Here is a 26,708-nt window from a genome sequence, read left to right as displayed (position 1 = left end):
GAATATCGATCATATTTAGTTCACATTATTACATCGCACTTACGATATTCTTATCTATGGAACAGATCTTAAAAAACAAGATTAGTTAAAAACACATTACCGTATAACAATGCACACGCGTTCTTACCCCCCATTCATCTTCCAAAATAACCTATTAATTGTATTGTAATGTCATTCGCATCCTTGGTCTGATTACTGAGAGACAATGCTGCGGAAACTTGAAGATGACCTCTATGGTGTAGGCAGTACTGTTGACATACCTACTCTGTTACCGCCGATGGTACATGAAATAGGCGTGTGCTCCTCCAAGGACACTATTTGGCAGCCATTTGTATGCGATGTTCTATTGTTTTATAATTAATCGCAATCAATGATTACAGTGGGACCGGAATCGCCGTGGGAAAATGAAATTATGGCAGAATTGTTATTGTAAAGTACTTCTGTAAGATGCGTCGGTATGCCAGTAATTTATATGCCTCAATTTTTGATCTTACCTAAAATTCGTTGTTGTTTTTGCCAAGAACGGAAAAGCTCTCGGTTTGCTGCTACATGTGATATTGCACAATCAGCAGTCTAAGAGATTCAAAATACCTACCTACCTAAAATGTGGTAGAACCAATTGTGGGAATTTGGTTCGAAACATTAGGTGTAGTTTCTAATATGGAGATGCTAATTTGCACTAATAGTAAGGTTTCAAGAAATTTCTCAAACGATACGTAGTATTTCAAATTCAATCTTCACAACTCTATCATAAACTTGCAATAATGTATTTTTCTTAAGTATTTTAATAAATGCCAAACATTTTAAGGCAACAGTTTTTAATAAGCATGAAGGTCTATTTTAATATTAGATCATTTATACAACAGATTCAATAAATAAAGACTTTTCTTAGATGTAGGTAAACATGGCTTTTGGAACCTTTCCTGTTTCCGCGGACAACTAACGTCGAGAATATTGCAAAATAATTATATTAAATACAGTGCATGTTATTTCTTCATTTCCGATATCCGAATCCGATACAGAGTGGGCTACATACGCCACATTAAGAACTAGCAGCTAGTTAGGTATTAATTGTATTTTTATTGTAGTTTACATTATCTATCAATTTGTAATAATAAGAACATTTACAGTAAATTACTACACGTAAAAGTTCTATTAAGCTCTAATTTGTCAACATTATAAAAAATCTGAAGTTATTTCTAAATGCTTACAAGATTTTTTAGCTCAGCCTTATTAGCTCTATGTAAATTGATAGTTTCTGAACTACATTTAAAAAATATATCAAATTCAAAAAGTTTACTATCCAAAGGCATCCAGGAATAAGATACGGTAAAATTACTTAACTGCACATAAATAGAGCCTCAATTTATAAACAAAGTGAACAGTCCCTTTTTAGTCCCTTTTGAGAAAACTCATGCTCATGCTCACCCAGTAATTTTTATGAAACTCGAATTTTATTAGTATTCCAAAAAGGCAAAGTATTGAAACAGTTTTAAAGTGGCCAGTTGTGTAGGTGTATAAGGTCGTAATTCCTTCAGATTTCAGATTAGAATTCGCTTGTGCGCGTACGCAGCCGGCTGCAACTAAATTCGTTGGCCTGTGTTGCAAAAGCACTTGACTTGTGCTCCTAATATGTAACTAAGGAGGCCGTATATCATGTGTACACTCATAGTACTAGTATTATATTATCTGTGCTCATAGTCAAACCTGTTTGACTGGCACAGGAGACTATTGCATTACATTTTTTGCACTAATCACTGAGACGAAAATAGCTCGGCCCTTTGTAATATTAACTATTAATCTCCTGAAAGACTTTGAAAAGAAGGGTTATGTAGCGTTTCCTGACTGAAATCTATTTTAATTTACATCCTTGTAAGATTTTCGATTATGTTGATATGAAACTACATAACTGGTTCAGATATCAGAGGTAAGTAGTTTTGGTAGAGCAAACGCTAAAGTTATACCTACTTTACTACTAATTAGTATAAAATCTCCAATAATTCATTTCATTATGATTCATTTTGAAAGAAAAGAAGAAAAAAAAAGTAATTAATTCAGTTCGAACATAGTTTAAGACATAATTTATTGAACCATTTTGAGATGTATATGTATATTGTGTCACCACGAAGTGGTCTCGATAAGTACCAGCAATATGTAATATATTTTCTACAGGTACCTAACCGTACCATGCAATTTTGCATCCTAATATATGCATTCGACACACGCTGAGGGCAATTTAAATTATTTCAGTACACACTCCCACTTGCAAACGTTTATACGATTTATTACTGCATTCTAATTAACGCACGTGTGAAATTATTTCGTTCCTACGTCATTTTGCGTAAGAGCTACGATTATTGCCTAGGCTATGGCCAGTTAAGGAAACTGACCCCATTTCGACTGTACCTAGAATGGCTGAGAACTTGACAAATGTAAAAACAATTGCGGCAAGAGGAAAATAAATGAAGAAGAAAAATCTTGACGCTGTAAAAGGACATTTAATTAAGTTTAAAATGGCATAATTATCCAGCAGATGTGAAGTTTAAATTCTTTATAATAGATATTTATACTCGTATCTTTTCATAATTTGATATTTGTAGTACACACTGTACCAGTCATCATTTAAATAAAATGCTGCTTGTTAGTAGTGACTTAAAAGTGGAATCTAAAACGAATGTAACTAAGTTTGTCTTTTTTATTAAATGTACTTAGGCACATACTGATTCAAATGAAGTTATAAATTTTAACAACTTTATTGAAACCTAAACTCTACTAAGTAGTTAATTATCTAAACAAGTAATCCACTTTCATATTAATTTAATCCTTGTTTTAGATAGGTACCTTCATTATCTTAGATGTCACCAAATAATACCTCGTCTATGTTTGATATTTGTAGTACTTACTTATGAAATGATGTCATCATTAACTTACTTATTCCAAACACATCTTTACTTACAAATTTTACTTAGCCATAGCGAACTAGTCGACATTGAAAGCCTCCGCGCAGAGCCGCGGGCGAAGCCTAAATTGTTACAAATCCTGCCAGCCTTGTTGATAAATAGTGTAACTTTTTGGAGCGTCACCATTTTTGAGTATGACACATATCTATAATTATTTTATTGGTCAATGATTATATCCGGCCCAATTTAAGGTACTTGTGAAAGGCAATGACATTCCAATTAAGGTTTTTAATGATCTATTTAGTTTAAAATCACTATAAATCTTGAACGATTAACACAACACTCATAAAGTTATTATAAAATCAGCTGTTACAATCCAAACGGCAGAAGGAGAACATGATAATTTACAGGGACTATACAATGTTTCGCAATACCATTTTTACGCTATTAAGTTATACCTATTTTTTTTATAAAAGCTTACCTCTTAACACTGCTAACACTGCCCTTTGCATTAATAAATGGCGCTATAACCTGCAAAAAAAGTACCTACTTATTTCAAGTTCCTAAACTGCTTGCGGTTTTAATTCCTTGTCAATTTCCTTTCGCCAGAGAAAATGTGCCTAATTGATACGTTAGCAGCTCTAGTTGCTATGCTAATACGTACGTAGATGTAATTGGACGGTGACCACGATACGTAACAGTCATGGCCACCACTGGTGATCCATATCATCGATCAGCCGTAACCTTAATAGCCGGTTACGTCATATGTCCACAGCTGCCTTTGTTTTTATTAGTATATACTACTGTAACAATGGCACGAGACCTTTGGACCGGATCGCCATGAGCGGTTTGAGGTGATATGATATAGTCTTATAAGTGAACTGCGAATCATGGTTAGACCTTATATTTTTTTGATTTCACCAGCTGCAAATAGCTACCGATTAGTATAAAAAATTCAAAGCGCTTTTAAGCACAGAATCTTGAATTTGCAATAATCCAATAGTGATAATAAATAAGTTCAATCCAAATTACCTATACCTGAAAAAGGGACATTTGCATCGCTGAGCAACTCTCACGAACGGGATGCATTTCATACGATGAACTAACTTAAATTTACCATAAAAGGGCTTATTCCCAAAGGTCCACGGCTCTACTGTTCTTCTTTTTCCACCGGGTCCATGGAATTTTAAAATATACCTAGACTACGAAAATGCTTTTTTATTTTTAGTATCGTGGAACTCGTGGACCCGTTGGGAATCAAAGTATGAACTTACATTTTTTGAAAACAATAGAGTCGTCTCCTTTGGGAATAAACCATAAATTAGTTTTAAACTAAGTTGGTAATTAATACACAAGTAAACACACAATCTAATTTAATGATTATGTTCCCATTAAGGGCCTTTCAAAAATCTTTTGACGAAAACACGGCAGCTCGATTTATTGCAACGAAACTAGCGCTACCGGGCGACGGATATCCTCAGTTCACGAGACCTTAATACAATCTGACAACATAATTACGCCATACATTTAGGTCTCAACAATTTATAGATATACCTTTTCAACCTAACAAATGTGTAATTAGAGTTATTACAGAGCATTCTCTATCAATAAAAGCAGAGCAGGGACAGGCCAAAAGTTTGTAGGATTAAACTTTTCCTTACCTCCTTAAAAATCACACTCTAACAAATACATATATTCGTGCCAACGTGACCTGGAATGAGCGCATTAGTGCCTTTATCTATCAAATCATCTACATTTTCCAATCTTAATCAAATAAACCTGACTGGAGATAAAAGTGAGCAATTATTGTTTGCACATACAAAAAAAAAACAACCCCTGTCTAAACAAATAAGTTCCATTGTTATTCAAACTTATTTAATGTTTTTTTTCCCAGGACTTCCGCACGCTAGTCAAGTCCAAGCACGTGCAAGGTTTGGAGATCAACGATGCCCACAAATCGCTCAACAAATCCAAGATCCTGGAGACGGTTGAAGAAGCAAGGTCTGCCATCAGCTCTAACGGAGGAGGCCCGCTGTTCCTGGCTCTGCCGGCCAACCCTGAACTCCTGGCCAAGTATTACGACCTGAGGGTGCTGGTCAAGAAGGTGGACCTGATGATGGTTCAGACTCATGCTTTAGGCGCCATGAAGAAGATGACGTACCACCCGAGTCGACTAAGCGGACTTTGGGATATGATGAACACGGTAAGTGGTGTTTTTAATAGAGCATGGCTTTCGATGATTTCTCTGAATTTTACTAAAAGAATGGACAGCTCCAAACATGTAAAGATGTTGTTGATAAGATACTTAGTCCAAATTTAAATACTCCATTTGCCTGTGGTAAATTAAATAGGGTCATGCTCGTGCTTCAGCAATGAAGAATACCTAATGACCTAACCGATCATATAATTATTAAATCGATCTCTAGATTAATTAGATTTTTAGAAAACTACTGTACCGTTCCCGTTCATTGCATCCTCGAATCTTTTACTACATACCGATAGATAGATGAAGGTTTAGAATTCACATGTTGTATGTTGTAGGTAAAGACCGATAAAATATATTTGCTGAGTATAATATAAAACGTTTATAAAGCTTAATAGCATAAACAGGCAATATTTTACACAGGCTAATAGGTTCAGTACACCTTTAATGCAATGCATTTATTTAAGTGGGCTTATGCATTTTTATGTAGCGCCTATTTCTGCTGCAAGGTTTGATCATGACTCAGGCTGTCTGTCAACTGGTCAGCATTCCTATGTTAGCGAGTTAAATAAGTTTTAAAACAATTCGTCCCATACGCCAAAATTGAATTTCTTACATTTGGGAACTGCCTTTGATAGAGTCACTACAAATATTTTATTTATCCTTCAATGCCACAAAATTGGTACATAAAGCCTACTTAATGCCATTAGGAATTCTCTGCCAGTTAACCTTAGACAGAAACTTCTTAGTTATAGGCCTAGACCTAGTTCGATTATATCGATTTAACGCGATGAGCCCATACATTTGTCGTCTTAAATCATCGTTAAGTAAAATTTTACCAGGGCGCACATCCTAATCCGGCGGTTCTAGTGAGTAATTTATTAGTAAAGGTCTTTCAGATTATGAAATTCTAAGTAACTGCTTCACTTTCGATTATTTCCGATTCATATTTGACGAAACCGGTTCATTTACATTCTTTATAATATTTTTATTGCCGCTGATCCCCCACGGATAATACCTACTTTATTTCGACAGCTGTCATCGATCCACCGATTAATTTTAATTCTTATTATGTCACTGCAATCGGATGTTTGAAAGGTCCTAATTCCGTTATGTAAACGTGTGCTGTGGAACAATTGAACTGGATTATTTGTTGGCACATTAAGTAATGGAATGGAAGTTAGTTTTATTATAATAGAATTTTAATAGCATAATAATATGTATTTTAGCAATTGTTAGATTGATCTTGAAGCTAGACTAGAAACACTTACTTAAGCTTGGATTATTGTAGAGTTTGCTTTTACCTACCTCGGTCAAACAGCTAACCTAGAAATGCTCTTATTCTAAATAAAATTAACGAAGAATTGAACCTAGGACAAGTACTCGTAGAATGACCACTGCATTCTAGGCCCAGTTTATATTGGTATCATCATGGGCTGGGTGCTTTGCACAGGGCATGATGATTCATAAATTTCATACCATGATTAATCATATAATAGGTACCTAGTTACCAGTTTTTCATGGCTTTACACATTTTAATTGATCAGGCTGCAAAGATTGTTTGATCAAGATTTGCGAATTCTTTAATGATGAATAGAGATGGTTTCAATTAACAAATTGATCGATCATCAATTCACACTTTAATCGCATCAGTCACTTAAATTGTTTCGTATTCTCGATAAACATGCAATTAATTATTTGCCATCATTCATCACTATAATTAAGCATCATTCAAGTTTGAGCCGTTCAAATTTATATCCATCATCTGCCATACATTCACGCTTGCCGACTTGAATGTCTAGATGTCAGTGAAGGCAAACTAGTAAGTTAAAGAAAAATTTAACAAGAAAACCTAGGCATTACGCATCCTCGCTCTTAAATTAAAAGCCATAAGGTTCAAATCAAAATTGCGTAAATGATGATCACTATTTTGGTTCAAACTAGGTCACACATCAGGTGTACCTTTGCGCATTTAAAATTCGCAAGCGGTTAAGATTTTTTATGGACATAAAGTTAGATGTGTTTATTGCGTCTACTCTGTTTCATAATGCCTAACAGTTTGTCTCGCATACATAATATTCTTTGCGTTTTTGCCGACGTGACATTAGCAGGCGTTGTCGTCGTCGTTTCAGCCAAATGACGTCCACTGCTGTAAAAAGGCCTCCCCCAAGGATTTCCGTAACGAACGGTCCTGCGCTGCCCGCATCCAGGTTCTTCCCATAACCAAAGGTTCACCCCTTTTGTACCCTTTGCACCACCACACCAGATTGTCGGACCACCTAGTGTGGGGTCTGCCTACACTAGATACGTCTTCCAGCCCATAGTGTGTATTAGTAGGCGTAAGCTCTTTTAATTTATTGCCAGCCAGCGTTCACATACTTAGTAATTTAACGCAATTTTCTAAAGTACGGTGATCTACTTTTTCTAAGTTAATACGATGTTATGAGTGAGACGTAAGCACTAACTGCAGTTTGTTGATACTTATACAACCTGCACTCATTACTTAGTACCTACATAACGGGGTAATAAGAAAACACGTGGATGTTGCAAAACTTTTATTGCTTTCATGCATTCATAAAAACTCTGTTGTTGTATTTTTAAACAGAAAATTTACATATTTTTGTTTACCTCTATATGAACTACTTGGAGGAGTATACGAGTAAAAGCTGCACTAAGTGCCTACTTACAAGCATTGTTAGGTAGGATAAAATAATTTTACCATAGTTATAAAACATCACATAAAGACATTTACATTCATCCTTTCTAAGTATATCAGCGCGGAAGTGTTAACTTTGTCACAAAGGGATTAGGTATTTGGAACTTAAAGTTCCCTGAAAATGGCCTGAAAAAGATTTGATTTTACGGATTTTAATAAAGATTACCTTACCATAACATAGAATCCAAATAAGTATGCCATTCATTTCCAGGATTCCGTAGTAGACCTAGTGGTGGGTCTGGGCGTGCCAGCATCCAAGGTGGTGATCAGTCTGCCAGCCACCGCTCGCCAGTTCACCCTGGTGAATGAGACCCTCAGTACTCCTGGCAGTCCAGCACGAGATGATGAGCCCAAGGAGATTGACCAGGCAGAGCTGTGCCGACTGCTGCAGAAGGGTCGGTGGACGTTGGAGAGAGACCAGGACCTGTCGGGACCTTACGCTTTCAAGTGAGTTATAATTTTATTTCTAGGGTTCCGTAGTGGTTATACCTTGGTAGAGCCTAACACTTTATCACCTACTGAGCGCCGGTTGACTCTGTCAATAAGGTCTTATTAAGTTGGTTCAGAATCAAGAAGTTCAAATGAAATCAAATAGTTTATTCAGTACATAGGCTCTTTCCAGGGCACTTATTATACGTCCCAAATATAGCTTGCCCTACCACCACTTCAGGACAACATAATAATGGGCTGGTGCTGAGAAGAAGTGGAATCGATGGAAGAGTAAGTAGTTAAAGATTTTGACTGTTGTCTTTATTGTTGATACTTCTTGTAATAAAAATCTTACACTCCACAGGATCAAAAAAGTGTGTCATCTATCATATGTATGTAACTTTGTAAAACCAGTTTTGCAGACCTAATTAAAAAAAAAAAAAAAAAAAAAATCAGATCCCCAGACATATTATTCATAGCGCGTGTTGGCAAATCACTCTTATCGGCTTTAGATCGCAAGTTGTAACTCATGTCAGGAGCTACGTGCACGAAATACTTGACTATCCAGTAGCAAATGACTCACGGCATCGTCTTCTCAAACGTTGTGACAAAACAAGATAAAAAATAGGCCTTCTTCTATCTGTTATGCTGCACAAACTTGAAGTAGCTAAGATTTTATGAGGCACAAAAGCGAGGATTATGCCCGTTTTCACCATCAATCCCTAATTTTTAAGTGACCCCTATGGTAACACATAATAGGCATTTTGTTTTCATAGTAAAAATAAAAATTGGGGATTGATGGTGAAAACGGGCATTAGACTCGTAGGACAATTTAAGGAGTTTCTCCATATTATTTTTTAGCACCACATACAGGGTGTCCCAAAATTATCACGTCACACTGACACCGGAGTTTGTACCTACATACAAAAAATAACTAAAATTGGTCTTAAATATCATGAAACTTTTCTATATCATAAACCGGCTTCGTTGTGTTTTAGGCCCATCCACCTCCCCGGTGTGGTGTGACGTGTTAATTTTAGAAAACTCTGTACCTATATGTGTTTCTCTCACTCACATCTTCGGACAAACAAGCCAAAATCCGCATTCATCTTTCTGGTCAAAATAACCAGCTAAAACCCTTCGTTTCTTCCAGGAACACTACATGGATATCATTCGAAGACTCCTCGTCAGTGGACGTGAAAGGCAAGTACGCGAGGGTGCGCGGCCTGGCCGGTCTTGCCCTGCATAGGGCTGAGCTGGACACCGAGACTCCTTGCGGGCCTACCCTCAAGCAGTCGCTGGCTAAAGTGCTCAACCAGCAGAGTAGAGCGCCTAGAGCTGCGGTTTTGAGGTAAGATTTTACGCAACATACAGGAAAAAATCCAACTTGACCTACTGAGGTCACACACCCACCATTGGGTGGGTTATAATAAAAAGGTAGAGGTTGAAGAATAAAATTTTATCATACTTTACGGCTGCACACGCCTCCTTGGCTGCGCGACACTGGCCAGTGGCCACTAAGAAAATTGTCATTAAGCCGTAAACCTTCTATGAAAAAAATAAAGAAAATTGTTTTTCTTTTTCTCGACAGCCAATATCGATACTCTTTTGTTTTTTCATTCGCTCTCGACTCGATATTTTCAACCGACTTCAAAAAAAGGAGGAGGTTCTCAATTCGACCCGTATGTTTTTTTTTTTCTATGTTTGTTACGCGATAACTCCGCCAATTATGAACCGATTTGAACAAATCTTTTTTCGGCGTATAGGTAATACCTCAAGGGTGGTCCCATTTAAATTTAATAATAAAAAAAACAACCCCCAAGGGTGGAAAATTGGGGATGAACTTTTTTATACGCAATATCTCCGCCGATTATGAACCAATTTGAACGATTATTTTTTTGTTGAATAGGTATTATCAAAATTTTTTAATTTTTAGTTTTTTTTTGTGTTCACGCATTTGAAGTCGGTTATATTTTTTTTTAAAGTTATCATTATTATTCACGTAGAGTAATGTGGTTTTCCCTGATTTTCTATTCCGGCTCGAATTTGTATTTCACGTTTTTACCCCGTAATTTCGAGTTATTAGGTTAGGTACATAATAATTATAATTTATTAACAACAATTTACCACGAAGCACACGAAACAACATTTAGACCGAGTTGCACCACCTATTTTTATAATGTGCGCATTTCCATACATCCATAGGTACATATTAACAGCCCGACCCAACTAACGCCCAACTAAAAGCCGGCCTAGGGCCCTAGGCTTAGCCCATCGAGCCACTAAACATATTGTCTTAAGTTACCATGAACTACACCAAATTAATATTTATAAATTAATTTCTATGTATGTATTTACAAAAAAAAAGTATTTAAGTATGTTTATAACCATTGTCTAGTATCCATAGTACAAGCTTTGCTTAGTTTGGGACTAAAGCCTGGTCCGTGAGCACGTAGAATTTTGTCCAATGACCCCAAGCTACCCATCCTTATCGCTCGCGCGTAATTATATTGCTGTCGCGACTGTGCGACGGGCGCCCGCAGTATGCGAGCGCAACAGCAACATAATTACGGGCGAGCGATAAGGATGGGTAGCTTGGGGTCATTGGACAAAATTCTACGTGCTCACGGACCAGGCTTTAGAAGCGCAGTGTAAAATGTCCAAGGATATTTATTTATTATTATAAATGTACCATCCTTTCCAGGTCCCTGGAACACGAGATCCTTTCAGCTCCAGGCCACGCGCGAGCGCTGGACGCTCTCCAGGTCTCTCCCTACCGCATCACACAGGTTGTGGACTCCGACGGCGTCATTCACTCTATAAGAGAGGTACTTCATTTTCTTTATTAAAAAATATAAAAATATAAGCTAGAAGGGTTCTCCCTACCGCATCACGTAGTAAATGAAGTCCGACGGCGTCATTCACTCTATAAGTGAGGTATTTCATTTTTTTTTCAAAAATAAAAAAACGTAGTTATTAGCTAGAAGGTCTCTCCCTACCGCATCACACAGGTTGTGGACTCCGACGGCGTCATTCACTCTATAAGAGAGGTATTTCATTTTCTTTATCTATACTTATAATAAATCTGTAGAGAGGTCAATTCTGTACATGAAATATATTTTCAAAATAACTATCAGGGGGTGATTAGTGATCGATACTGATGCCAAAAATGCAATCAGTAAAATTTTTTTCTGTCTGTCTGTATGTTTCTTATAGAAACAAAAACTACTCGACGGATTTTAACGAAACTTGGTAAAATTATTCTTCATACTCCTGGGCAGGTTATAGTATACTTAGGAATTCCCACGAGAAGGGGAATTAGCGGGAAAATCGTTTTGTATGAAAAATCTAAACCGCTTAAGTTAGACGCTTGAAATTTGGCATGCAGATACCTTAGTAAACTTAAAGCTTAGTTACAACAGGATATTGCGAAATTCCCACGGGAACGGGAGTTAGCGGGAAAAAACATTTGTATGAAAAAATATTAACCGCGTAAGATAGATGAAGGGGGTAAATCGGGATCCACGCGTACGAAGTCGCGAGCGGCCGCTAGTTCAAAAATAAATAAAAAATTAGCTAGAATGTCTCTCCCTACCGCATCACACAGGTTGTGGACTCCGACGGCGTCATTCACTCTATAAGAGAGGTATTTAATTTTCTTTATTAAAAAATAGAAAAATATAAGCTAGAAGGGTTCTCCCTACCGCATCACGTAGTAAATGAATTTCGACGGCGTCATTCACTCTATAAGTGAGGTATTTCATTTTCTTTATTCAAAAATAAAAAAACGTATTAGCTAGAATGTCTCTTACCGCATCACGCAGGTTGTGGACGGCGGCGTCGTTCACTCTATAAGAGAGGTAGGTGATACGTTAAGTGATCTCACTCGATTATTTCTAAACTATACAAGATATTGAAATACTGGTTACTGATCCTGAAAGTGCTTCATGAGCTCTTTCAAACGTTACCAATAATAGGTTACAGAATAAACAGGATCTATCTGAAAATTCAATGTTTCCAGCTTCTATACTAAATGTATGCCAGACACACAATATTAGTAGTGTATTTGTTTTTATTTAATAATAAACTCTTAAAATAAACTCGTAAATTGTATTTTTATTTAAAATAATATTCATGGAAAACATTGGTTTTAGGCTTTACTTGCTATAATATTGTCAAGAGATGAGTGATATGACTGTGGTAGTACTAAATGTATGGAAGAAGGAAACATTGAACTTTTTGATAGATCCAGTTTATTCTGTAACCTATTATTGATACCATTGGATAGAACTTGTGAAGTACTTTGAGAATCAGTAATCAGTTTTACAATATCATGTGTAGTTTTTAAAATAATGTAACTTTACCAAATGTATGGAAGCTGGAAACATTGAATTTTCGTATAGATCCAGTTTATTCTGTAACTTATTATTATACCGTTTGATAGAGCTCATGAAGCACTTTCAGGATCAGTAACTAGTTTATTGATATCTTGTATAGTTTAGAAATAATCGAGTGAGATCACTTATCGTTTCCACCCTGTAGAGGCTCCTTAAGAGCAAAATATTTGAAGATTTGTAAGCACTATATAATAGTCTATACAAATAAATAAATTTTGACTTTGACTTTATTTAAAAACATATTTTTTGCTAGAATATGGTACTATAAGAACCGTTTTGTTTGTTTGGTTGAACGCTCTAATCTCAGTAGGTCTACTACTACTGGTCCGATTTGAAAAATTATGATTCTGTTGTATAGCCCATTTATCGCGGAAGGGTTTATAGGCTACAGAACATCTGGCTACGACTAATAAGGGCGGAGCAGCAATGAAAAAATATACATTTAATACATTTTAAAATACGTTATAAATCTAATTTATAGCAATAAATATTACTTACATTAGGTAGTTAGTTTTATAGTTTCTACTACTAAACTAAAATTAACTTGAAAAGAAAACTGTGTCTGTTGGATGAAATTTTTTTCGGCATCGCCATTGCATAGCTTAAGCCGAATTCAAAAATTTCACACTAACAAGCAAATTGTTAAATGAATGTACATAAAATAATTAGTATATAAATCCTTCAGTCTTAAAATTTCAGAAAGTCTGTCTGCATTACTTAAATTATTGGAAAAAATCAAATGAAATCGCAATTTAAGGTACATGCAGCGCCATCTCTTGGCGCGAGAGTGAACTTACTTCTCTGTAGAGCTTTTGTGTTTATTTACAACCGATTGAGTGGGCTAGTCCGAACCCCTTCACCGTTCGGCTATCGTGGCTTCAAAAAAATACATTATCAATCAGTCACTAGTACTTTACTAGTAGTTACTAGTATTATTGTACCAAGTTCAAGTCCCCAAAAGGCATGACTTACCTAGTTTGGGGACTACTAGTAAGTTATCTGAAATCCTCTTAGTAAACCTTCCTAACTTTGTTAAACTGATTTAACTAAAGTGTATTTTTAAGAAATAAAATAATTATTATTTTATTTCCAAAAAATATCGTCTCTCCTGTGGCGGCGGCTTCTTTTGGAAGGCGTTCATGGGGATACAGATCCAACAGAGGCCCCTTCGAGATACGATAATGTCATCATCATCATCTCAGCCATAGGACGTCCACTGCTGAACATAGGCCTCCCCCAATGCTTTCCATGTTACCCGGTTGGTAGCGGCCTGCCCGTCAAGCGCTTTCCTGCTACCTTTATGATGTCGTCAGTCCACCTTGCAAGATTAGCAAGATTGCGGATTAGCAAGCTGAAGTGGCAATGGGCAAGGCACATAGTACGCAGAAGCAGAACTGGCAGCCGATGGGGTAGCAAGGTTCTGGAATGGAGGCCGCGTACCGGAAAACGCAGCCTGGGTCGTCCACCCACAAGGTGGACCGACGCCATACATAATGTGTATTATTATTCTACTATGCCGAGAGGTCCCGGGTTCGATTCCCGGCCGGGCAGAAATTGAAATGATGAATTTTAATTTCTGTGACGGGTCTGGGTGTTTTCTATGTATAATATGTATGTATTTACAAAAAAAAAAAAAGTATATAAGTATGTTTATCCCGTCGTCTAGTACCCATAGTACAAGCTTTGCTTAGTTTGGGACTAGAGGCGCAGTGTAAAAATGTCCAAGGATATATTATTATTATATTATTATTATTATTATGTTTGTACGCTTTGAAGCTCACGGGTCAANTTTGATAGGGTAAGTCCTTTACTCGGTATAACCGGAAAACCGAAAAAATGCCGCTTTCGGGGGCCCCCACCACTTAAGCACAACTCCGTCGAAGTCGAAAACTTAGGAGAGTCTTAATGGGCAACCAATGTAGCCATTAAAACAATAAAATCTTTTGTAGGAATTATTTCCGATTTAAAAGCTAATTCTACTGGACTATCAGTATCGATCACTAATCACCCCCTGATAGTTATTTTGAAAATATATTTCATGTTTTATTCTGTCCGTCTGTATGTTCCTTATAGAAACAAAAACTACTCGATGGATTTTAACGAAACTTGGTACAATTATTCTTCATACACCTGGGCAGGTTATAGTTTACTTAGGAATTCCCACGGGAACAGGAATTAGCGGGAAAATCCTTTTGTATGAAAAATCTAAACAGTACAAGCTTTGCTTAGTTTGGGACTAGAGGCGCAGTGTAAAAATGTCCAAGGATATATTATTATTATATTATTATTATTATTATGTTTGTACGCTTTGAAGCTCACGGGTCAAAAGTGGCCCGGTCCTTTATAAGGCTTGCGTGGGGATACAGATCCAACACGTAGAGGCCGTTTTAAGCGCAAAATAATCGACAAAAGTGAAAGTGGTGCACATGCTGGATCTAGTCTCTGACTATATCATGGGATGTAGCCAGAGACCATCCCCAGCCTGTGCACAGGAGCTATTGCAGTTATTGGAGAATGGACTAGGGTTATGGATGAAGGATGGAGGGACTGGTTACTGGGCTATGGATGGAGACTACGGGTCTCCTGCCTGGTTCATAGTCTCTGACTGAAAAAATGGCATATTATTATTATTATTTTGATTACAGGACACGCGGACAGAGTTCACTTGTTCCAGACAAGGGTATTTCGTGCATCCACGCTCCTGCGCCCGTTTCTACCGCTGCGTTAAGTTCGACCAACTCTCTCCAGAATACACCGTAAGTGGTCCAATTGTTTGATGATTTGAACAATAAAATACCTTTGTTAATTTTTTGTTAGGTATATGTACCTACCTGTCCCAACAGTATTTAAAAAAGTAAAGTTATGTAAAAAGTATTTATTTGCCAACAAAGGGTTTACAGTCTGTTCTTCTAGCGGCTGCTGCACAATAACAGCTCAATTACATGTGAGCTATTGAATAATCATGGGTATAGTATACAGTAATTAGACTTAATATTTTAAGCCCCTCAGTTACAATGTATAACTGCTAAGTACCTTGTACGGGCGAGAACAATACAAAATAGCCTGCATTTTGCAACAAAATGTATAGTCTGAGGTACTATCGACTGTACCTACCCTAAAAGTGCAAGATTATTTACAAAACCAATTAATTACAGGTATTCGAATTCGACTGTCCAGCTGGTCTCGCTTTCGACTCGCGCTACGAAGTGTGCGTGTGGCCAGGAAGCCTTCCGCACTCGCAGGCCTGCCCCGGGTCCTCTGAGATAGCTCCTGTGCCTCAGACTAGGTTCATCTGCCCTGAACATGAAGGTAGGTAGCATTGATTGCGTTTCAAAAACAAGAACTACCGTCATTCTGGGTTGAAGCGACAATAGCACAAAGCTGTCGGCACTACGAAGAGTGCGTGTGGCCAGGAAGCCTCCCGCACTCGCAGGCCTGCCCCGGGTCCTCTGAGATCGCTCCCGTGCCTCAGACCAGGTTCATCTGCCCTGAACATGAAGGTAGGTAGCAATAATCGCGTTTCAAGAACAAGAACTACCGTCATTCTGGGTTGAAGCGACAATAGCACAAAGCAGTCGGCGCTACGAAGTGTGCGTGTGACCAGGAAGCGTTCCGCACTCGCAGGCCTGGTCCGGGTCCTCTGAGATCGCTCCCGTGCCTCAGACCAGGTTCATCTGCCCTGAACATGAAGGTAGGTACTAGGTAGCATTAATCACGTTTCAAGAACAAGAACTACCGTCATTCTGGGTTGAAGTGACAATAGCACAACGGAGGTATTGGACTGCCGATTTCAGATTCGAGGAACGTGTTACCACCAAATCCACATAGTACCTATCTCAGTGGAAATCGAACAAGAATTTTTTTATCATCATTATCATTTCGGCCATAGGATATCCACTGCTGAACATAGGTCTTCCCTAATGATTCCTAGTTGGTAGCCGTCATCCAACGCTTCCCTTCTTTACGTTTAAATTCTTCTCTTCTCTTTTTTATTTTTAGTTTTTTACCGTCTGCATTATTTCAGGCTACTACGCCGACCCTGAGAACTGTCGTTGGTTCTTCGCGTGTCTCGACCACGGGAAGGCACCGCTCACGGCTTACGAATTCCGCTGTCCCTTCGGACTTGGTTTCGATGCAGCCCGACTAAAGTGCGACTGGCCCTGGCTGGTGCCAGCTTGTGGAAACATTGCAAGATACGAAGCTGAGGCGCACGGGTTCTCTGGTGCTGCTCTTAGTGGTAATTTGGTCTTCATTGCTATATATTTACATTTCTGATTTTATAACTGTTCGATAAAAAAGTCTGACATTTGCAAAAAGTACCAATCTCAGCATAGTACTGAACTTCGAAGCTCAGCGTTTTCAGATTGACTCTGATAACTGGTTGATTAGGAGAGCAGTTGTATTTTTAAGACACTGTATTAATTTGTCTATGTTATCATCCTTTAGCTGGGTTTTTAAAGAAAAGATTGCTTCCTAAAGATTATAAATAATATTGCAATACACCTTTAATTTTGTATTTCTTTTAGTTTGCAATTAATCATTAAAATAATATCTACTTCCTAGTAAGTTTACAAGTACCTAGTTAGTAGGTATGTACTGAAAAAACGAATTACCTCTTTTTAAAGATGACACATCGTTACTTACAGGTGCAGTAGGCTTCCAAGGCCAGACAGCTGACTCCATCAACGTGGCGGCTCACCAGAGCCTCGTCTCCGGCGCCTCTCTCAACAACCTCGTCGGCATCCAGAACGGTTTCCTCACCAAAGACGACGCTTTGGACTCCAACTTCATCGCCTCCCAAGAACTTTCTAACGGTGCCTATTCGGGAGGCCAAGGCTTTGAAATTAGTCACGGTTCCTCTGGATTTGGAGACGGCCAAGGTTTGGCATACCAAGTAGGCGACGCTACCTTCACTCAGGGCAATGTCGGATTAGTCCAGCCGACGAAGTATAGCAATGAACAGAAGTACACCAGCGGCTCGCTCATCTTAGACGATTACAGGCTCCCCACTCAAGGCAAACATGGTCATGGCAAGGCTCAAAACCTAGTTCAGTCCAATTTGCAACAGAATGGACAATACAATGGCTACAATGGATATTCTTCCGGAAATGTGGCAAAAATTCAATACCAGAAAGTAGAAAGTGGTAGTTACGAAGATAACTCTGGAGCGTACGTGCATGATCCGTCGGGAGATTACGCGGAACCTTACAGACACGAAGACTCACCGGCTGCGCCATACGTCCACAGCGACTCAGGTTACAAACAATCGAGCGATTACTATGACGTCAACAGGTATTCAGGTTCTTCCTTTGGAAGCTATGGTGGCAAATATGTCGAACAGGGAGCTAACGATGGAAAGTATGTAGAACAAAACAGTGGACAATATGTTCAAGACAATTCAGGAGCCTACGTTGAATCGGGATCATCTGGTAGCGGATACAATGGCAATGCCGGCTCTTACAGTTTCAGTACTGGAAACTCTGGTGCTTACAGCGGAAATGGCGATGTCAGCGGTAGCTCTGGATCATACAGCTACAGCAGCAATGGATATAAAGACAACTCCGGTGCCTACAATGCTGATTACTCAGGATCATACAAAAATGACGATGCAGGAAAATACGTAGCTGGAGTCTACAGGGCTGATGGTCACATTGGTTCTAATGCTGGACTAAGCGGCAGTTCTCAGAGCCAACTGAACATAGATCACGGAACTTACAGTATAGCTAATTCAGGAAACTATTTGAGTGACTCTAAGGCTTACACGGGAGCTTCTCACACATTAACAGCTGGTGCTATTAATGTGGGTTTAGTAGGAAAGACCACATTGGTTGACGCTGACTACTCTAACCAAGGTGATTATCAAGCTGGCTCTAACGGGTATAGCTTTGGTTCTACAGTGAGCCACGGTGCTACTCACCAAACGGTGCATCCTGGACATGTGTCGTACATATCGCAACCTGCGGTATCCATCCATCATCTTGGTACTGATGGAAACAATTTAGATGGATACGAGTTCGCGACCACTCCAACGTCTTCAGGAATTCCCACCACAGCAACTCCCTTCGCTGTCACAACAGCTATACCAGTAACGACGTACAGGACAACATTTGTACCTGAACCTCCTAAGACAAGTATCAAGCAAATTTTCACACATACGCAACCGGAATTGACTTATGTGAAACCAGCAGTGGTTGCTGTGAAACAATACGTTACGCCAAAGGTAGAAGTATCCGATTATAACCAGGGTATAAACGTAGATAACGGCTACTCATACTCATCTGGTGATTATTCTACTCAATCCTCAACTAAATCAGAATCTGGTTATGTCTACAACAAACCGAGCGTTAAATTCGAGGAAGGAGTCACATATTCGACCCCAGCTCCTGTTGTTTCTGTCTCTACTTACAAACCTCAAGGCTTCAGTCACAGTCAGCAAACGCTTCATAAAGTAGAATCTGTAGGATTTGAATATACAACACCTACACCGATTCATGAAGAGCCTTTTAAGAAAATCGTGGCTTATACTACTGGGCCATCTGTAAGTACGTACGTTCAGCCTACAGTTGCTACTGTACCTCAATCTTTCAGTCACCAAACTATTCACAAAGTAGAAACCAATCATGCTTACACTCCGTCAGTTGAAGTGGGCAACGATTACTCAAAATCTGAGATCAGTTATCAACAACCAGAAACGATTGTTCAGTACACGACGGCTCAGCCAGCGGTTGTATCCTCCACGTACGCGCCCCAAGTCATCAGTCATCAAACGTTACATAAAGTTGATGCCAGCAAAATCAATGCTTATTCGCAAAACTCAGAGTCAGGATATGAATATAAACAACCTGAAATCAAGTTTGATGAAGGTTCTAAGGTCTTCGAATATTCCACCCCTGCACCAGTAGTCTCTTCGACCTACCAACCTCAGGTCTATAGCCATCAGACTATTCACAAGTTTGAGACTAAACACGCCGTTCCTGTGTCATCTACAGCCAGTCCTCAAGTAGCTATTTCCTATCAACCAGCCGTGACCGTGTATGAAAACCCCATTATCAAGTATACTAAAAAACCGACTCCGATAACTTACGTAGAGTCTTCATACAAACCTCAGTCGTACAGTCATCAAACAATTCACAAGACTGAGACCAAATCTTACACACCCTCTGTTGATGTCGGCTCATATGAATCAAGTGTTTCTTATGAACAGCCATCAGTAGTTCATCATTACACCACTGCTCAACCAGCGCTTGCTGTTCAGCAAGTTGTGTCGACTTACCAACCTCAAGTGATCAGTCATCAGACTCTGCACAAGGTAGAAGCAAGCAAAGTCAACACATTTTCGCACGAAGCTCAATCTGGTTACGAGTATCAGAAACCACAGGTATTCTATGAAGAATCAGGGTATGAATACAACAAACCTGCGGTTAAGTACGAAGAAGGTCCTAAGGAATACATTCAGTATACTACTCCCACACCAATCCAAGTATCTACATATAAACCACAGACGTACAGCCACCAGACAATTCACAAAGTTGAAACACAAAAATACGTGCCAGTATCTTCAACTGCCCTACCACAAGTGGAAGTTTCTTATCAACAACCCACAGTTTCTGTGTATGAGAATCCCCTATTTAAATACTCCGAGCCTGCTGTTACGCCAGCAACTTATGTAAAGCCCACTCCTATTGTTTACACTCAAACTTATAAGCCAGTTGTAGCTCAACATGAAGTAACTCACATAAGTCAGCCGGTGCAATACCAAACCAACGACGACCAATCGTATTCTCACCAGAACATTCAATTCGGCCAAGAAGGTTATTCGTATAGTCAGCCGGAGATACAACGAAATGAAGAAAACTTGAATGCTGCTAAATCTTATTCTGATGCTAGTGTAGTGTCACATCAAGTATTCCACCAAACTCATGTGCCAGCGCAAACAGAAAAAGTAGTGTTTGTATCTACTTCTCCGTCAACTCTTGCTTATGAAGAGCACTACAGTGAGTACGACTCCTCAAAGAAAGACACCTATAAGGCTCCCGAATACATTCCACCAAAAACTGATTACCAACAATCCTATTCTGTAGTGTCTACGGCTTCGACTCCCATAGTTCAGCATAATAGTGCAGTTTACCACCAAACTCAAGACCAAAGTGATTACCAATCATCTGGATACTCTCAACAGTACGATTCTGTTCCTGTACAACAAGTTTCATTCAGTACATCTCATGTGACGCAACCTAAGAAAGTTGTTACAAAATACAAGCAAGTCGGATACCAGTCCCCTGAGATTCAAGTTGCATACAAAGCCGAGGAGTATCTACCTCCAGTAGTTTCTACAGAAACACCATACATTGTTTCATCCACTTATAAACCTTCGACATATTCTACAGCCGCCACTACCCGTGAGTACCTTCCTCCGGTTTCTCAAGTCAAATACGAAGTTGATAACTCTTATCTCCCACCTTCCACCACCGCCAGACCTATCGTGAAGTCTACCACACAGGCACCTACTTACAAATATGTTGAGTCGACCACAAAATACCAAGCTCCAGACTATTTGCCACCTCAAGAAGATAGCAACTCGAAGACAGTACATTTTGAAAGCTTCGGATACAACAACTACGATGGATACGACTCTAAAGTGCAATACAATCCATACCAAGAATACAAATCTGCGGAAGACACTGTTGTATCGTCTACTTATGCCCCAGTTCAAAGGAAGCAAAACATTGTAGTTGAAACTGTCAAGTCACATTTACTTGGATTCGGTACTGTAGGCCCAGACGCTGGACTTGTGTCACCTGCTTCTTACACCACAGCCGCACCAGTTGTTTCCACAACGTTCAGACCTATTAAATATACAACGAGCGCTCCTACTTACAAATACGTTCAGTCGACTACAGAATACAAAGCACCTGAATATTTACCTCCCTCTGAAGAAACTGAAAGCGCTGCCAATTTCGAAAGCTTCGGATACAAAAATGTTGAGTCATCTAAGATCAAATACAATCCTTACGAAGCATCAGTAGACACATACCAAGCGCCAGTTGAAAGAAAACATAACATAGTAGTTGAAACAGCCAAATCTAACCAACTTGGTTTTGGAACAGTGGGACCTGACGCTGGGCTTGTATCGCAAGTTTCTTACACAACATCGGCACCTATTCAAGTTAGCAGTGAAACATATTCCGTGCCACAACGGGTTTCAACGCCTGTATACAAACAAGAACTAGTCGAAGTTACTCCATCACCTGCTTACCTACCGGTGCGACGAACCAAGCCTAAGGTTGCTGTTGTGACCAAAATAAACGACTTCAACCCTCTTCTCGTGAGGAAATTGGGTGCTGTATGCAGTTGTCAATCGCCTGTCCTAGTTCTCAAAGGAAGAAGACCTAATGTGCAAGCAGAACAGGACTTCGATGACTATAGCAACGATTACGATGGTCGTGGTGATATCAACGACAACCAATGGGCCCAGAAGACTGCCAGAATACGTACACTAGCGGCTACAGCTGCCCCTATAGTTTCTTCTACTACATTTAATCCGATCATCGTCCCTGATGACTCATACTACCAGGATCTTCAAGACGGATACGAGTCTAGAGATAAACAAGTTTACTCAAACGGTTATGTTTCAAGCACACCTGCCGTATTTTCAACAACTGAAAAGATTGTTAAACTTAGGCCAAGAATTAAGTCTGTGACGGTTGCACCTACATACAAAACTGTCTTGTTAAATCAAGAAGTGGCGCCTACTGTAATTACGAAGCAAGCGGGAGGCGAAGCTTCGGCTGTAGACTCTCAGGCATTTGATAGATATGGCCCAGGTGGTTGGAGAAGCAGAGACGAGACTCTACAGGGTTCCGTTGATTGCCAGAGGGCTGGGTTGTTCCGTCATCCCAAACAATGTAACAAATTCTACGCTTGCAGATGGGACTGTACCAAGCAGAGGTTCACTCTTCACGTTTTTAACTGCCCAGTTCAACTAAGCTTCGACGAAAGCTTGGGAGCATGTAACTGGCCCAGCCAAGGACCTGCTTGCCAGGGTGATACGCTTCTTACCAATACTCTTTAAATACAAGTGATAAATCGTTAAATCTGTGCCATTGAAAACATGTTACCATCAATAAAATCTCAATTTTCACTAATTAAGATAATGATGTGTCTCTCTTCTTGTAATTTTAGAAGCTTATTTATTTGTTTGATTTTGTTAATGTTATTTCGTAGTTATTTATTAATCATTTACATTCCGCTTCTGTCTTGCTAAGGGTTTTTACTTCTATCAATTCATCGGTTGAACATAAGTTACCACTGCCTAGTTTATTAATATGTTACGATTTGTAAAATAGTAAAGTCATGCTTTTGTATTTTTATAAATTAATTTAGAATTGATACGCTGTAATTGTAAATATATCATTTATTAAAATGAGTGTAGTTTTATATTATTCCCTTATGTATATTTTTCCCAATCATATTTAAATATTCAATGCGACTGGTTTTTCTACTTCAGCTAAAGCAAGTGCATACTTCGAAAGAACAGGGTCGACTTCTTCCTCGATAAACTCAGTGACTTGCTCCGGAGCTCTTCCAATGAAGGTTGAGGCATCCAAGATTTTGTCCAGCTGCGAAATAATAGGTGCAAAGTACGGGTCACTCTTAACTCGTGCAATCAAATCGTTATCCTTTCCGTGTTGTTTCACTTGGGCACCTGCTTCATGGGAAAGTACTCTTATTTTCTCATGACACACTTGACGGTCGCCTCCAGCTTGCACCATAGCCATAATAATATTTTCTGTAGCCATGAAAGGTAGCTCCTGGGCTATATGACGAGCAATTACTTTCGGGTACACTACTAGGCCTTGGCAAACGTTAAGGAGAGTGAGTAGTGTAGCATCAGCGGTTAGGAATGCTTCGGCAAGGGTGATACGGCGATTAGCTGAGTCATCCAGGGTCCGTTCCAGCCACTGGACAGCGTGAGTGTTGGCTGCATTCGCGTGCAAAGTTATCAGATGGCGAGCAAGGGCGCAGCAACGTTCAGACCTCATTGGGTTTCTTTTATAAGGCATAGCACTTGATCCGATTTGGGATGCCTCAAAGGGTTCTTCGAGTTCCTTGCGGGAAGCAAGAATACGAATATCCGAACACATTTTGTGGACTGTTGCACCTAACCCTGATAGAGCAGCGACGACTTCCAAGTCAACTTTCCTAGAGTAGGTTTGACCGGTGACGAGGTAGCGTTTGTCAAATCCAGCCAGTTCTGCAACTCTTTTGTCGAGGGCTTTGACTTTAGCGCTGTCTCCGTTGAAGAGTTGGAGAAAAGAGGCTTGGGTACCTGTGGTTCCCTTGACTCCGCGGAATCGTAAGTCGTCTCTGGCTCGGGAGAGTGCACGCTCGTCCATCAGAAGGTCACTAAGCCATAGAGCAGCTCGCTTTCCAACGGTAGTAAGTTGAGCTGGTTGGAGATGGGTGAACCCGAGGATGGGAATTGACCTGAAATGAGAGATATAAAGCAATGTTACTACAAATTTGAACAATTATCTTCATACAAACTTGTCTTTTTTTGGTCTTGTTGCATTTAATTTTGGTCGATGTTTATTGTAAGTAAAATGCCGATTGCGTAGCATAGGTACTCGTATATTGTTTAAAGCAATATGAATGGATGTTGAGAAACAAAACAATGGCGTCGTGAACTTGACGGGATGCTTGAAATCACGACTAGGCCATATCAACGTACATCATTATAAAAACATAATGTTGGTAGCTAATTGTAGTGTGTGCATTGTGGACTGTGGTGCAGCTTTTACAAGTCTATTGGTGCAGATTTACCATATCAAACTTTAACTGTCTTACCCAGATCAATGATCATCGCTGCAAACCACAGCCCTGAAGTTAAATAGCAGTAAATAATCAATTTGGACATAGACCTTATAGTCNACTATTAGGATAGCGCCGAGCTAAAGCTATTCAGAATCCAGATGCGGACATCGATGAGCCATTTATAGCCCCAGATACGAGTATTAAAAACCTACAGATTGAGTGTCATATCTTAATAGTAACAACACTTACTTATGCTCATCAGCAAACTGCGACAGCCTGCTGATGACAGCAGCGAGTCTCGGAATCAGCAGGTCAAGCCCGTGCTTCAGCACGATCAGGTCGGTGTTGTCTCCAACGTAGCAAGAGGTAGCGCCCAAGTGGATGATGGGAGCGGCTTTAGGGCAGCGCTGCGCCAACGCATGCACGTGGGCCATGACGTCATGGCGCACGCGCCGCTCGTGCTCCGCCGCGCTTGCGAAGTCGATGTCGTGGATAGCGCCCTCTAGCTCCGCGATCTGTTCTGCGGTGATGTCCAGGCCGAGCTCCTGGAATTGAGAAACAAAATAAATTAAAAACAAATTCAACAGACGAAAAACGTCCACATTTAGGCCCGCAATAAATGGTCCGCTTGAAGCAGCTAGCATCGACAGCTTCAAGCTACGACTGCTAGCAAACTACAGTATTCTACGTGCACACATACACCTCGAACTGCTCCAGCAGTTGTGACTGTTTCTGGCAGTTGGCATACACTTAAAACGGGCTTTAGAATACCTACGACAAATACGACTTGAAAATACGCTCTCTATCAGAAGATGACAGGTCAAAGTTACAAACTCAGACTGATAATAATTGTTGGCGAATGCTTTGCCTCAATTTTGACAAATTGTTATTATTTTAAATACGCTTGTAGATATTGGCTTGTTTTGTTAGATTTAAGAACTCTACAACAAAGTTTCTTTTCTGTGGTATATTTTCCAACAATGAACATCATTTTATATTATTTATTCTCCAAATTTGCTACGGCCTCTTGCCAACAATGCAAAGTACACCATTGGTAATGGTGACTTCCACCGTTGACAATTTTCTAACAAAGCATAGGGCAGAGTGAAAGCGGTAGGTAAATACTTATTTGGTTTTGAAGCCGTTTCGTAATGTTTCCACAAAGAACCATGGCTCCATGGCACAGTTATGGTAATCACTCGTGTGACAAATTCTAGGGATTGGTTGGAATGGAATTTAAAAATGATTTAAGGTAGAGTATTTTATAATTCTCATTTGATTTTAATAGTTCGAAATACTTGACCACTTTCCTCGATATTTTCAAGCAACTATACTTTTCTCTACTTGTTTGAATGGTGTTTTTTATATTTATAGTATTTTTTGTCGGCCGATAGTTTGATCGGGCTGATAATCAGTATGAACATGTACGAGTATAATGGAAGTGTGCACATTACATCGATTTGATATCCGCCGATTCTTTATACTGCGGGAAGTCTTATTTAGTGTGACGTAGGTACAGTATTAAGTAAAAAGTTTAAAGTAGTAGCAGTTATAGTATTAGTAAGCGATCACAAATATAATTAATATTGTTTTACATAATAATAGTTCCGTTAATAATTTAAATGTATACCTAACTATCTACTACAAGACAATGGCAGGCTAGTGAAAGATACCACCCGTAGACAGCTACCAATTACCGAACTAATATCAAACTACGCTTCAATGCGTACTGGGCCTGTTATTACTGATGTAATGTTGAGTTTAATTGCATTTTTATTACAATCAATGAAAAAGCAGAAATTCGACAAAAAGCTGACAGCTGGCAACCCTAATGGTGCGATTGTTAATAAAACAAAAGAAAAAGATACCAAGACGTAAACGATCGTCGAGCAACGCACAGTGGTCGGAAAATTGAGCTACATTCTCATAGAAACTTAGTGAAATTACAAAAAAGATAGGAAATTTCAATGTATTTATAGCACATGTGAGCAATTAGTCATCCTTTAGTAGTAATCAGTCCTAAAATATGTTTTTTTTTTAAATATTTTCTCCCACTCAGAAATAAACTTTTTGTCTCAAACGTGAAGCTGCCCATGGCTCTATATTTTTGTATTGAATTATGAAATGATACCAGACAGGTACATTCCAATTTCTTTTCAATTCCTGAGTTTCTTGATTATTGAGCTCAAACTACAGACCACTAGGCCAGGGTATTCAAATGACTTTCTTGAGTATAAAGCTCAAATTCC

At 39.2% G+C, this 26,708-nt stretch overlaps 2 protein-coding genes across 4 annotated transcripts in view; one reads left to right on the top strand and one right to left on the bottom strand.

The window, feature by feature from the left end:
• The window catches only part of LOC114357318 (uncharacterized), a 38,503-nt gene extending 15,314 nt beyond the window's left edge, over positions 1–23,189 (top strand). Inside the window, exons 2-10 of one of the 2 annotated variants that reach the window (XM_028310879.1) lie at positions 4,795–5,103; positions 8,031–8,266; positions 9,402–9,599; positions 10,953–11,076; positions 15,291–15,401; positions 15,801–15,867; positions 16,059–16,145; positions 16,670–16,882; positions 17,292–23,189. In XM_028310879.1, coding sequence (XP_028166680.1) covers positions 4,795–5,103; positions 8,031–8,266; positions 9,402–9,599; positions 10,953–11,076; positions 15,291–15,401; positions 15,801–15,867; positions 16,059–16,145; positions 16,670–16,882; positions 17,292–22,717 — 6,771 coding nt within the window. In that variant the 3' untranslated portion in view covers positions 22,718–23,189. Of the gene's footprint in view, positions 1–4,794; positions 5,104–8,030; positions 8,267–9,401; positions 9,600–10,952; positions 11,077–15,290; positions 15,402–15,800; positions 15,955–16,058; positions 16,146–16,669; positions 16,883–17,291 lie in introns of both variants that reach the window. The other variant, XM_028310878.1, reaches the window with a different exon arrangement.
• The window catches only part of Adsl (adenylosuccinate lyase), a 49,461-nt gene continuing 45,797 nt past the window's right edge, over positions 23,045–26,708 (bottom strand). Inside the window, exons 1-3 of one of the 2 annotated variants that reach the window (XM_028310881.1) lie at positions 25,160–25,236; positions 24,709–25,004; positions 23,045–24,132 (exon numbers count right to left, since the gene is read on the bottom strand). In XM_028310881.1, coding sequence (XP_028166682.1) covers positions 23,118–24,132; positions 24,709–24,893 — 1,200 coding nt within the window. In that variant the 5' untranslated portion in view covers positions 24,894–25,004; positions 25,160–25,236 and the 3' untranslated portion in view covers positions 23,045–23,117. Of the gene's footprint in view, positions 24,133–24,708; positions 25,005–25,159; positions 25,237–26,708 lie in introns of those variants that run through there. The other variant, XM_028310880.1, reaches the window with a different exon arrangement.

Source organism: Ostrinia furnacalis, unplaced genomic scaffold, assembly GCF_004193835.3.
Source record: "Ostrinia furnacalis isolate ACB-3 unplaced genomic scaffold, ASM419383v2 OfSCF3133, whole genome shotgun sequence".
Lineage (NCBI taxonomy): Eukaryota > Metazoa > Arthropoda > Insecta > Lepidoptera > Crambidae > Ostrinia > Ostrinia furnacalis.
The sequence above is the reverse complement of the archived record's forward strand: the minus strand, read 5'-3'. Positions and strand labels throughout refer to the sequence as shown.